Source organism: Sorghum bicolor, chromosome 4 (assembly GCF_000003195.3).
Source record: "Sorghum bicolor cultivar BTx623 chromosome 4, Sorghum_bicolor_NCBIv3, whole genome shotgun sequence".
Taxonomy (NCBI): Eukaryota; Viridiplantae; Streptophyta; class Magnoliopsida; order Poales; family Poaceae; genus Sorghum; species Sorghum bicolor.
The window spans coordinates 46,482,606-46,495,979 of NC_012873.2; the positions used below are offsets into that span (position 1 = coordinate 46,482,606).

At 44.7% G+C, this 13,374-nt stretch overlaps 1 protein-coding gene across 1 annotated transcript; it reads right to left on the minus strand.

Annotated features, from left to right (window-relative positions):
* Positions 7,000–11,175, minus strand: LOC110434800 (basic salivary proline-rich protein 4-like). The gene is made up of 2 exons (XM_021459526.1): positions 10,792–11,175; positions 7,000–7,134 (listed from the first exon to the last, which is right to left on the minus strand). Exons 1-2 carry the CDS (start codon positions 11,173–11,175, stop codon positions 7,000–7,002), a joined length of 519 nt encoding a protein of 172 aa, XP_021315201.1.

Consider the following 13,374-nt stretch of genomic DNA (forward strand, 5'->3'; position numbering starts at 1 on the left):
ACATAACTATAAAACTCCCGAAACAATTGAAACAAGCAATTGCAACATAGAAGGGGGAGAGAGAAAGCCTCGCGTGGAGAGCACCATGGCTGCCGGATCTATGGGCATTAGGGGTTCCTAGTGGGGGAGGACACTGGTGTGGGGAGGGTGCCGCCAGGGTGGGGGAGGAGGGTGCGGGGAAAAGAGGATCCGAGGTGGAGGGAAAGGAACCACCGGTGGGGAGGAAGGAGATGTCACAGTGGAGGAGAAGGACGCCGAGGTGGGTGACGGCGCCCGCTGCCAACCAGGGAGGAACCGACAGCACGTGCGACGGGAGGGGCGAGAGGCGCGCGAGCCACGGAGCTGAGCGAGCGGACAACAGCGTGGGACGAGGCATGCGGCGCGGCGGAGCCTGGTGTAGCGAGCAGGTGAACATCGTAGGAGGGAGCGAGGCGGCGTGAGAGGGAGCGAGCGGTTACGACAAGCAGATAAGGCCGTGGATGAATGGATGAGGATGCACATGCGCTGTAGCCAATCGAATCGTTATGTGCCACGTCCGGACATGTCGGACGTTCGAGTGAAATCATTACCGAACGGGAAAAGTCGGAGGTGCGGCCCACTGCTAACGGGTTCGGATAGATTCGAAAGTCGAAACGTATCTGCCGAATGGAATCACAAGTATGGCCCTCGCCCTTGTATATATAGGAGTTGTTCGTATATACGTGAACGTGATTATATTATTTAACAATCATCGGATGAGCGCCTGGCCGGATATGCTCTCGTAAATAAAGTATGGACACATACTTTACTAAATAAAGTGAGTATGTTTGCATACATGTAAGAATATGTTCATATACTCATGGAATTTGACTGTAGAGTATATGTAGGGTTTTTAGGAGAAAAAATAGTATGCTTTATAATATGCAGACATACTTTTTGACATGAGTACATACACAATAAAATGAGGAGTTTTGAGGGAAAATAGTATGCTAGCATGCGTGCATATACTTTCACACGAAGTATATTAGTACATATTTTTTAAAAGAAAGTCTGTATAGATAGTACTTTATAAAAGATTATGTATGGTGTATACATTTCGAGGAGTATTTGTACATCTGTTTACAAGGGTCAAAGTATATACCTCCTTTGTTGCGCACATATATACTGACTTCTAATTTTGTGAGACTATTCCATTTATAGAAGCAAGCATTCTTGAGTTAATTGCAGTAATTATTAACTATAATTTAGATGCAACTTGATATGCAATTCTGCTGCGTTTACAGGCAGACAAAAGTTATCTAAACTGACCATATATGCAGTCCCTCGAAGTTGCTACTTTACCATGCCATACTCATCCATCATATATTCAAGCCCTTCATGAAAATGATGATTGCAAACCAATCATAAAAAAATATTGTCATTTGTGCAAGAAAATTTAGAAGACATGTCATGTAGGAACTTTGATGCATATTATGCACGCATTTCTTATAGTATTAGTGTGTTCTGAAAAAGAGTATCAAGTTATACTGTAATATGAAAAATATCAAATGATACTATACGATAAAGTAAGGTATGCAAACATACATTTATCTGAAAAAGGTATCTAAATGTACTCCTTTTTGAAAAATAGTATCTAAGCATACTCTCAATTCTTGAATATTGATTCCAAAATAAATTATGAAGATACATAAGTTCGGATCTATTATATGATAAAAAGGCACGCTGGGGTGTGATTTTGTACCTGATCATGGAGAGTCAAAGAGCATAGAGCGACTTTGTGATTGCCAAAGCGAGAAAGTCAACAATGTCAAAAAAGTATGATGTGATACTACTACCAGTAGATACTACAATCCCAACAAAAGTATCATGTGAAAAAAAAAATCATGAGATACTAAAAACTTAAAATATACTGTATGTTCAAAAGTATCGGAAGATACTACAATATGAAAATTATCAAGTGATACTATAATATACTGTAGAAAATATCACATGGAACTATGATCTTAAAAAGGTACCAAGCATACTCTTTTCTGAAAAGGTATACAAACGTACTCTTTTTCAACCGTTTGCATAGATATTTTTATCCGAAGCCGTTTACTGAGATGACGAAGATGATTAACACGCCGGCCGATGTCCATCTTCCTCTATTCTACCTTAAAATAAACATTTTTATGAAACACTGACTACATGCAGTGGTAGGCTGCCAGTACATTGCAACTGAGAAGAACGTCTCACCTACATATCAAACGATAAAACAATTTCAATGTGATTTCGACTCTTCCTCATCCCAAATCAGTAATTTTCTTTTGCCAATCTCAATTTCCCTATCCACCAATCCATAATCAACACTAGCACAGCCGCACAAGTGGGCAGTGTTTTGGATCTGGACGTTCACAGGGAAGAGGAAAAACATAGCTCATCGAGGCAGGACACCTGAGTTCTTCCGAGAACCACCATCAGCATATATGTTCATCACACAGGCAACGAAGGTAGAGGGTAGTGGACGTGGCAACCATATCCACAAAGTGGCCTCCCGAGGGATGCTGTGCTCGCAGGTTGGAACACGCAGCCACCGGATAGAACGAAGATGTCGTGCTCGTAGGTCGTGCACGCACAGCCGCCACCGTTGAGGGAGGTGAGTTGCGTTACGGTTGAATCCGCAGGGGAGAAATGTGCCGCCGACAAGGAGTGCTGTCCTCGCGTGGTTGGCCGCGCGCGCCGCCGTTGCGGGGCGCCGTGCGGGTCTGACCGCCGCCGCCTGGGATACCTACCGCAAGGGCTGCTGGTGTGCGCCGCGCGCTGGGATGGCCGTGCCGCCAGAGTGCGCCTGCAGCAATGTCGCCGGGGCAGCCCGCCGCCTCGCCTCAGATCCAGGCGCCGCCAAATGTTGTACGGCAAAATTCCAAATATATATAGAATCGATTAACGGATCGAGTCAGCTTTTTTCAACCCGCTAAACAGCCTGCACCACGGTGGAACAACGTCATCGGTCCGTTAGATACATTCGCGCACATGACTCGACGGAAGCTTGCGGACTCACATACATCGGTGGAGCGCGACGAAATATACTCGGAATGAAGGAGGGAGTAGTTACACGTACGTGTACAAAGGAGTTCCCTATATACAAATATATATACACACATGTATATTATAAATTGTAGTGTTTTGATTTATAGTATTATTTTTTTAATATATTATTCTATTATATTATTTGGCTTAAAACACTTTTTAGTATATTATTCTAGTATATTATGAATTGTAGTGTTTTGTATGTATTATTGTTTTTTACTATTATTCTAGTATTATTTTTTTAGTATATTATTCTAGTATATTACTTGGCTTAAGACTTTTTAGTATATTATTCTACTATATTATGAATTGTAGTGTTTTGTATCTATTATTGTTTGTACTATTATTCTAGTATTATTTTTTAGTATATTATTCTTGGCATAAAAGACTTTTTAGTATATTATTCTAGTATTATTTTTTAGTATATTATTCTAGTATATTACTTGGCTTAAGACTTTTTAAAATATTATTCTACTATATTATGAATTGTAGTGTTTTGTATATATTATTGTTTGTATTATTATTCTAGTATTATTTTTAGTATATTATTCTAGTGTATTACTTGGCTTAAAAGACTTTTTAGTATATTATTCTAGTATATTATGAATTGTAGTGTTTTGAATTGTTATGAAATATATTGTGCTAGTATATTATTCTAGTGTTATTGTTCGTATTATTTTTTTAGTATTATTTCTATATATATATATATATATATATATATATATATGGTTACAGACATAGAAATGGCCGACCGTCCTCACGATGATCCTGAATATATGGAAGATGCCATTCAAAATATGATCGACGACGGTAGTCAGTACTTTATTGATTACAACGAGATCATGCAAGGCAATCCGATTGAGCAACAAGAGGGCAATGCCCCTGAGCAACGGGGCAATGCGCCTGAGCAACAATGGTAAGATATAAAAGCAAGTAATGAAGGTATAAAGTGAAAACAAGGTAATGAAATTTATTGTCAAGGCAGAAATAAAACATAACTCAAGTAATAAATGAAAAACAAGGAACAAGATGGTAATATGAGTAGAATGATAATAAATGACAAGGTATAAAAGAAAGGTTCAAATAACAAGTAGTAAAAGTTGAAACAAGAATATAAATGCAATATGAGAAATAGAAAGCAATAAATGATAACAAGGTAATAAATGCAGGAAGTAAGTGAATAAACTGAACTGTTAGTAAAAGTAAGTAGATAAGGCTAATAGATAAAGTCTAATGAGACAGGTTAGTAAGGTAGTTAATAGATCCAATGGTGTATTCCACCCAAAAGGGACAATCTAAACGGCTGTTTCTAACTAGGCTGCGTGATCCTACGGTCAACACGGCTCTAATACCACTTTTGTCACACCCGGATGTAAAAGAGCATTCGGGTGTTAAATCACATGTGCGCCAGGATCTCAAATTCACACACATGGACCGACATCATCAATGGTACAAAACACAGTGTTCAAACGAATTACATAAATGAGAGTAAAAGTACCATTATTACAAGCCAAATGTTTATCAAAGTGCGGAGGGGAAACATAAACTAAACTGTTCCATAAATAAAGGGAAAACTAAACGCCGACGTAGCAGGACCACCTTGCCACAGGAAGGTCGACGGCAGAACCACACGAGTCTAACAACCAGGAGACTCAGGGTAGTCCTCAGGGAAATCGCAATTGTACTCCTGATCGTCCGAGCAACCTTTAATGATTATAGCAAGGGTGAGTTCATGTCGAACTCAGCAAGCACAGACGGAAAGTAATGACATGCAAGGCTTAAAACAAGGTAAAGCTGACTTGGTTTGACTGCGGTAGCATTTTAGTTGATCACTTTTAATTATAACAATTACTAGAACAACCTATTACTAAATATGAGTAGCATAAACCCAACCCTTATTTAGTGTAAGTAGTAATTAGCATCTTTTAAAAAAACTATCCTACTTATTATAGTAATCCAGGGATTAACCCCAATTATTAACACAGGATAGCAATCCTGCCAACACGGAATAGCCATTCCGCCAAAACACGAGGTAGCAACCTCGCCAAGTTCCATCTCCAAGTATCCAGTGAATCCAATTTGCTCATCAAGTGAGGGTCTGGGCCGCTCGTGACCGTGAGCACGGCTGATATATCAGTTTTACACTCTGCAGAGGTGTGCACGTTCACTCCAAGTCGTGATTCCCATTTGCCCGGGGTCGCGACTCCCCAAAACACTTCCAAGGTGAGCAGGCAGGGTCTCACTACGAGACCTTTCACAGGGTCCAACTAATAGGATGCCACTCGCAAGTTTTTGCCGGGGCGCTCGGCAGTCGATACCCATAGCCATGACGTACCGATCAACCGACAACTTAATATTCATTACCCAAGTTACTTCCTCACGCCTACCCGGAAAGTAACACCCTACTAGTGGAGGTCCTGCTAATTAGTCAAGCCAGAGCCATATAGTTTGGAGCTGCACTGTAAGTCCCAGGGGGCCGCTCCCTGACTAAGTCCTTACGGAGAGCAGAGACGGGTACGCCCGGCAAACCGGACCACCAACGGTACCCGCTCCCCCTGTCACCACCATCATCACGATGCTCATAAGCATCCAACATCGCCATCACCGCAGTGACCAAAGATTCAGCACAATTTAAGCATCAAGTTGAGTAGAGACTAATACTTGTTTAGGCATGTGTACAAGATGAGTAGAGCAGCTAAGCAAACCTAGTATAGCCTAGTCTACCCAAGTACATAACCCCAGGTGAGCAAGGAATAATAAGTAAAGCTAGTCATGTCCTTAGGGTTTGCATTCATTGGACACATGCATATAAAGTAAATGACATTAATGAGTAGGTTCAAAATGATCCAACGGTGTCTGCACTTGCCTTGATCGAAGTCGGGTTGCTCGAACTCAGCGGGATCCTGTACCCCTTCCTTCACGAACGTCTCGTTGGCTAAACGCGACAATCATCAATCATAGGAACAATACATGCAAGCAAACAAACTTAATCAGAAACAGTACACCAAAGCATGCGAAAGCATAAAGCAACTGCACTACTGTATTCTACTCGATGAAACGAAACCATAGCGACCAGAATCACCTAAATCGGAGTTACGACGCAAAAGTTATGGCTAAAACAAGTTAAATGGCATTTCTGTAGATAAACTGAACTATTTTTCGTAATAAAACTAATTAAAAACTGAATTAAAAAGCATTTAGGATTAAATATATAAATTCTAACGGGTGCAGGGGCTAAACTGTAAAAGCAGGGGCATAAATTAAATAAATCTAAAACTAAATGGAGCGCGGGTTGATTTCAAAGAAACCCAGGGGGGTTTTTGCAAAAACGCAGGGGCTCGCGGGGACCGTGGCCGTCCTGGCCACGTGGCGGCCGGCGATTGGCCCGGTCCATGGCGGCGCTGTGGACCGGGGGGGCTCGGGGGGACCACCGGTCCATGGTGGACCGGGGAGAGGCGCGGGGGCGGCGTGGACTCGGTCCAGTGGACCGGCCGTGCGGGGCGGCAGGCCGCGGTCCACGGTGGACCGCGCGCCGGTGCGGGAGCGGGGCGCCGGCGGCGGCGCCATGGCCGGCCGCGGCGAGCTCGCAGCGGCGGCGCTGCGGGGCACGGCGAGACGAGCCGAGGACACGGGCGGGGTCGGCGCGACACGACGAGCGCGAAGGCGAGCTCACCTCCGCGAAACGACGAAGGCAAAGAGAAGCTCGACGGCGGAGCTTGCGGCGGCGGCTGACGGCGGCGGGCTTTCGAAAAGGCGGCGGCGCTCGGGATTCGGCGAGACGGCGGCTAGGGTTATAGGGGCGCGTGCGGGCGAGGCCGAGGCCTTAAATAGGACGGTGGTCCCGGGGTCCTCGAAACGCGAGCGGGCGCGGAAGCCGGAGTCGGTTGCGGCCGAGTCCGTTCCGGCCGGAGGAGGAAGACGGCGGTGGGTCCCACTCGCGGGGCCCACGCGTCAGCGGCTGGGGGGCGGGAGCTGGGCGCTGCGGCTGCTGCGCGGCTGGGCCGCGGGTGGGCCGCGCGGGGAGAGGGGCGCGGGGAGCGGCTGGGCCGCGCGCGGGGGCTGGGCCGAGAGGGAGGTGCCGCCCCCCTTTTTTTTGTTATTTTTTTTTAGAAACAATTTGCTTTCTCCTATTTAATTATTTCTCCAACAAAATAAATACAAGCACCAGCAAACAAATCAAACAAAAATAAATGCAGCGGCATGAATGCATACGAGCAAGTTTTCTACCTTATATTTAATTTTATTTGATTTTGTAAATTATTTAATATTTCCCAAAAATTCAATTTGAGCCAAAATTAAATCAAATTTAAACTAAATTTAAAATTCAAAAATTTGGAGTGTTATAAACCTACCCCCCTTAAAAGAATCTCGTCCTCGAGATTAGGATGAACCAGGGAATAACTCAGGGTATTTGGATATTAGATCATCTTCTCTTTCCCAGGTTGCTTCTTCCTCGGAATGGTGTTTCCACTGTACTTTACACATCCTGATAGTTTTACTCCTGGTAATTCTCTCTGCTGTGTCCAGGACTTTGATAGGACTCTCTTCATAAGTTAGATCATCCTGTAAATCCAGTTCCTCTAGTGACAACTGTTCCTCAGGCACTCTCAAACATTTCTTGAATTGGGAGACATGGAAAACATTGTGCACGTTGGATAAACTAACAGGCAGTTCATGCTCATAAGCCACTTCTCCTTTCCTCTCCAAAATCTTGAATGGACCAACATATCTTGGAGCTAGCTTTCCCTTGACATTGAACCTCTTTAGACCTCTCATCGGAGACACTTTCAGGTATACATAATCACCTGCCTGAAATACAAGTTCCCTTCGTCTCACATCAGCATAACTCTTCTGTCTAGACTGAGCTGCCTTCAGAGTCTGTCGGATGAACTGAACTCTTTCTTCGGCTATTCTCAATGAATCAGGGCCGAACACTTGCCTTTCACCAGTCTGGTTCCAGAACAATGGAGTCCTACACTTCCTTCCATACAAGGCTTCAAAAGGAGTCATCTTAAGACTAGTCTGATAACTATTGTTATAGGAGAACTCAGCGTAGGGCAAACTAGTATCCCAACCATCTCCATACTGTAAAGCACAAGACCTGAGCATATCCTCTACTATCTGGTTGACTCTCTCTGTCTGACCATCGGACTGAGGGTGATAAGCAGTACTGAATCTGAGCTCGGTTCCCAAAGCATCATGTAGCTTCTCCCAAAATTTTGATGTAAACTGTGTACCTCTATCAGACACAATCCTCTTAGGAACTCCATGCAGACACACAACCCGTTCCATATACTTTTCTGCTAACTGATCTCCACGGTAGTTAGTTCTGACCGGTATGAAATGAGCCACCTTGGTCAATCGATCTACTACAACCCATATTGAGTCATAACCTCGTTGAGTTTTCGGCAATCCCACTATGAAGTCCATGCTGATCTCATCCCACTTCCACTCAGGTATCTTCAACGGTTGCAACAACCCTGCTGGCCTCTGATGTTCCGCTTTCACTCTCTGACAGGTGTCACACAATGCCACATATTCACCAATATCTTTCTTCATACCAGGCCACCAATAGTTTTGCTTCAAGTCCTGATACATCTTAGTACCTCCTGGATGAATAGAGTAAGCAGATTCATGGCACTCCTTCAGTATCACATCCTTAATTCTCTGAATATCAGGGACACACAATCGGTCCTTGTGCCAAACAATCCCTTCTTGATCAACTTTGAATCCAGGTGCTCTACCTTCCTCTATCAGCTTAAGTATCTTTTTGATCTCTTCATCCTCTTTCTGACCTTTTCTGATCTCTTGCTCAAGAGTTGGTTCTATGTCCATGGAAGTACCTTAGGTATTAGCAACAAACCCCAAATTGAGATACTCAAATTCTGCCAGTAGTTCCATCGGTAACTCCGTGGCTTCCATCATATTCACTTGACTCTTTCTACTCAGAGCGTCAGCAACTACATTAGCTTTGCCAGGGTGGTAATGAATCTCCAGTTCATAGTCCTTGATCAACTCTAACCATCTTCTCTGTCTCAGGTTTAAGTCATTCTGAGTGAAGATGTATTTCAGACTCTTGTGATCCCTGTAGATATCACACTTATGACCCAGAATATAGTGTCTCCAGATCTTCAGTGAATGGACCACAGCTGCTAACTCAAGATCATGAGTTGGATAATTCACCTCGTGTTTCTTCAACTGTCTAGATGCATAGGCAATCACCTTTCCCTCTTGCATCAGTACACATCCCAAACCTTGCTTGGAAGCATCACAATAGATAGAAAAGCTTTTAGTCACATCTGGCAAAGTCAAAATTGGTGCAGTAGTCAACCTCTTCTTCAATTCCTCAAAACTAGCCTGACACTGTTCATTCCACTTGAATGGCTTACCCTTCTCTAACAAAGCAGTCATGGGCTTGGCAATACTGGAAAATCCTTCAATGAATCTCCGATAGTAACCGGCCATTCCAAGAAAACTTCTGATCTCCCCAACAGTCTGAGGTGGACTCCACTTAAGAACATCTGCCACATTCTTCGGCCTGACAGCAACTCCACCATTTGAAATGACATGACCAAGAAAAGACACTTCCTTCAACCAGAAGTCACACTTACTCAACTTGGCATAGAGCTGATGTTCCCTCAATTTCTGCAACACAAGTCTTAGGTGTTCCTCATGTTCTTCCTCAGTCTTGGAGTAGATCAAGATATCATCAATAAAGACTACCACAAACTTATCCAAATACTCCATAAAAACTTTATTCATCAGATACATGAAGTAAGCTGGAGCATTAGTCAATCCAAAAGACATAACTGTATATTCATAAAGTCCATATCTGGTGGTGAAAGCAGTCTTTGGAATATCACTGGGTTTAATCCTCAACTGGTGATAACCTGACCTCAGATCTATCTTGGAAAACACACAAGCTCCTTTCAACTGGTCAAACAAGTCCTCTATTCTAGGCAAAGGGTATTTATTCTTAATTGTGACCTCATTCAAAGATCTATAGTCTACACACATCCTCTGTGTCCCATCCTTCTTCTCTACAAAGATAACTGGAGCTCCCCAAGGTGAGGAACTAGGACGGATATACCCCTTAGACTGTAACTCCCTTAGTTGTTTCTTAAGTTCTTCTAACTCATTAACAGCCATTCTATAAGGTCTCTTAGATATGGGTGCAGTACCAGGTAATAAATCAATAACAAATTCAATCTCACGTTCAGGTGGCATACCTGGCAAATCCTCTGGGAACACATCAGGGAACTCTTTCACGACTCGAATATCTTCTACTGACCCACTGCTCACATGGTAAACTGTTCCTTCACTGCTAGGTGACATAGAAACTCTGACCTCAATTCTGTTCCCACTAGGTGCTGTTAGAGCCACTGTCTTCTCAGCACACTGAATAGTACCCTTAAACTTGGACAACCATCTCATTCCCAATATCATATCTAAACCTTCTGAACCCAACACAATGGGATTGACAGGAAAATCTACCCCCCTTATTTTAATGCTCATTCCCGGACACAAAGTATTAGTATGCATCTTTCCCCCAGGTGATTTAACTAGCATGGTGTTTTGCATGGTACAGGTGGCTATACTATGTTTCTCAACAAACTGTGCACTTATAAAAGTATGTGATGCTCCAGTATCAAACAAAACAGTAGCTGGGCAAGAGTTGACAAGAAACATACCAACTACCACATCTGGAGCCTCCTCAGCAGTTTCCAGCTTCACATGATTCACCCTTCCATTGTTGTTGTTATTCTTCTGCCTCTGGGGGCACGCATTCGCGTAGTGTCCAAGCTGACCACACTTGAAGCAGGTATTTCCAGTGGGGGCGGGGTTGACATTGGGCTTCATTGGGACAGTGTTGGAGTTCTGGCGAGAGCCTGATGGTGCTGGGGCATTCTGGCGAGGCGCCTGACTAGCGGGGCGCTGCACTTGGTTGTTGTTGTAGCGCTGGCTCGTCTGCTGACTCTGGTTGCTGTACCTGACATTCTGTTGCTGTCCTTGGTTACCAGACTGATATGCAGGGCGAGACTGAGGGCCCTGCTGATGGTTGTTACGGGGACGACTGGCACCAGCCTGCTGCTGAGAGGAGTTATACTTCCTCTTCTTGTCCTCCATCTTACGGCGCTTGCTCTCAAGCACCAATGCCCTGTCCACCATCTCCTGGAAACTGGCATACTTGACATTCGACATCATGTAGGACAGACCATCATTCAAACCTTCCAGAAAGTGGTCTTGCTTGTCTTCATCATTCTCCACTTCATTGGGGCAATACCGCGACAACTGAGTGAACTTGTCACGGTACTCACAAACTGTCATGGAGCCCTGCTTCAGAGACAGAAACTCCTTCTTCTTCAGCTTCACCAATCCAGCAGGCACATGATGAGTCTTGAAGGCGACCTTGAACTCATCCCAAGTGATAGTATCCGGGTCCTGATGTGCAAAGCAATATGAATCCCACCAGTCCTGTGCGGCTCCCTGAAGCTGCCCAGAGCCATACAGAACCTTCTCCCTGTCATTGCACTGAGCAATGACCAGCTGCTTCTCCACTGCCTTAAGCCAATCCTCAGCTTGCATAGGATCAGCTGAGTGGCAGAAGAACGGTGGACGTCCCTTCATGAACTCTCCACGCTTGTCCCTAGGTGGGGCAAACGCGTTGTTACCTCCTTGATGTTGGTTCTGATTCTGGTTTTGGTTCTGCTGCATGTGGTTCATAATATGAGCCATCCCTTGCATCAGTTGAGTCTGCATAGTCATCAACTGCTCTATGGTCATGGGCTGATTCCCAGGAGGAGGAGGGTTGGCATTAGTCCCGCTCTGATCATTGTTGTTGTTGTTGGACTGCCCATTATTTCCTCCATTGGTGTTGCTCCTGGTGTGGACAGGCATCTGATGTATAGAAATAATATAATAAAATCAGATGCAGTTCATATGTGTAAACCTGAGCTGTAATGTAAACTGCAATGTGAAAATCTTTCCTCATAGTATGAACCAGCTGATAGTCACTTTCCTTTCTCAGTTGATAAACATAGTACTCACAACAGATGTAATATATAGATACTGAACTGATCATGATAAAGTAAGACTGATAAGATAGAGCGATTATGAAATATGATAAAGCACAAATAAAGGAGACCGATGATAACCCAAACTAACTATCTCAAATAAACTTAATACTTAATCTTGTTCTTGATGCGTTGTGGACATAACCCACAACTCATCGCACTCATTACAAAGAACCAAATCACACCATTAACACAGTAATAAATCAAGTTCTCACACAGACCAAGCAAAGCACACTAAGCAAACCACTAAGCAATAGACTCGCATAACTAAGATCGTGCTAACGTTCTAAGCGTGGCACTATTTATTACTAAGCTGGGAATAGCTCCTATTCTATAGTAGTACGAGCGCTGGCATCCCCATAGGCTGGATCTTCACGAGGCGGAGAGAAAGCAGGCCACTTAGGTGAAGGCGGTGGCACTCCAGTGATCTGAGCCTCCAGCTGCGCTATCCTCTTCCTGGCGTCGTTCAGCTCCTTCCTGACTTGCTTCAGCTCCACTAGTGAACTGTTGAGCTCGGTGTTAGTGACCGCCACCAGCTTGACAGTCCTGTGCACGCGGGGGTCTTGCTCATCAGTGGTGGAAGCAATAGTCATCGCCAACTCTCCACGGCGACGGCGAGGGTAGTAGCGACGCTCATCCTGGCTGATCTCCTCGAAGAAGTGATCACGGTATGCGTAGAAAGCCTGGCGAGCAGCATCATTAATGCCCGCCATCTGGGTAGACCTCTCAGCCACAGCTTCATGTATGGACATGATCCTCAGTGCCCTCAACGTCGGGTTAGGCCTGCCGACGTGTGCCCAGACCTTCCAGTACGCCGGGTAGTCTGGGTGACTCCAGTGCTCACTGCGGTACTCCACTGAGAACATGCCATGTCCCAGCTGCTGGTCAAGGAGACGCTTCAGCTCGCGGTGGAAGAAACACTCTCCACCATCCCTGGTGCAGACTGTCACAATCCACCCATCATCAGCAGCAAAAAGTCCATCTTGACCTCCAGGTCCTCCAGGTCCACCGGGTCCTCCGGGTCCTCCAGGTCCTCCAGGTGCATCCTCATCATCATCATCCTCATCATCATCATCCATGTCATCATCACCGAAGGGATCATCTCCTCCAGGTGCCCAGCAAGGCGCCCTTCCATGCACCACCAGAGCTTGAGGTGGTTGCTGTCCTTCATAGGGTTCCGCGTCTTGGAGGTTAGCACCGTCATCAAGATGCTGGTTAGGCTGGAACACGATGTTATCCACGCGACCAGTCA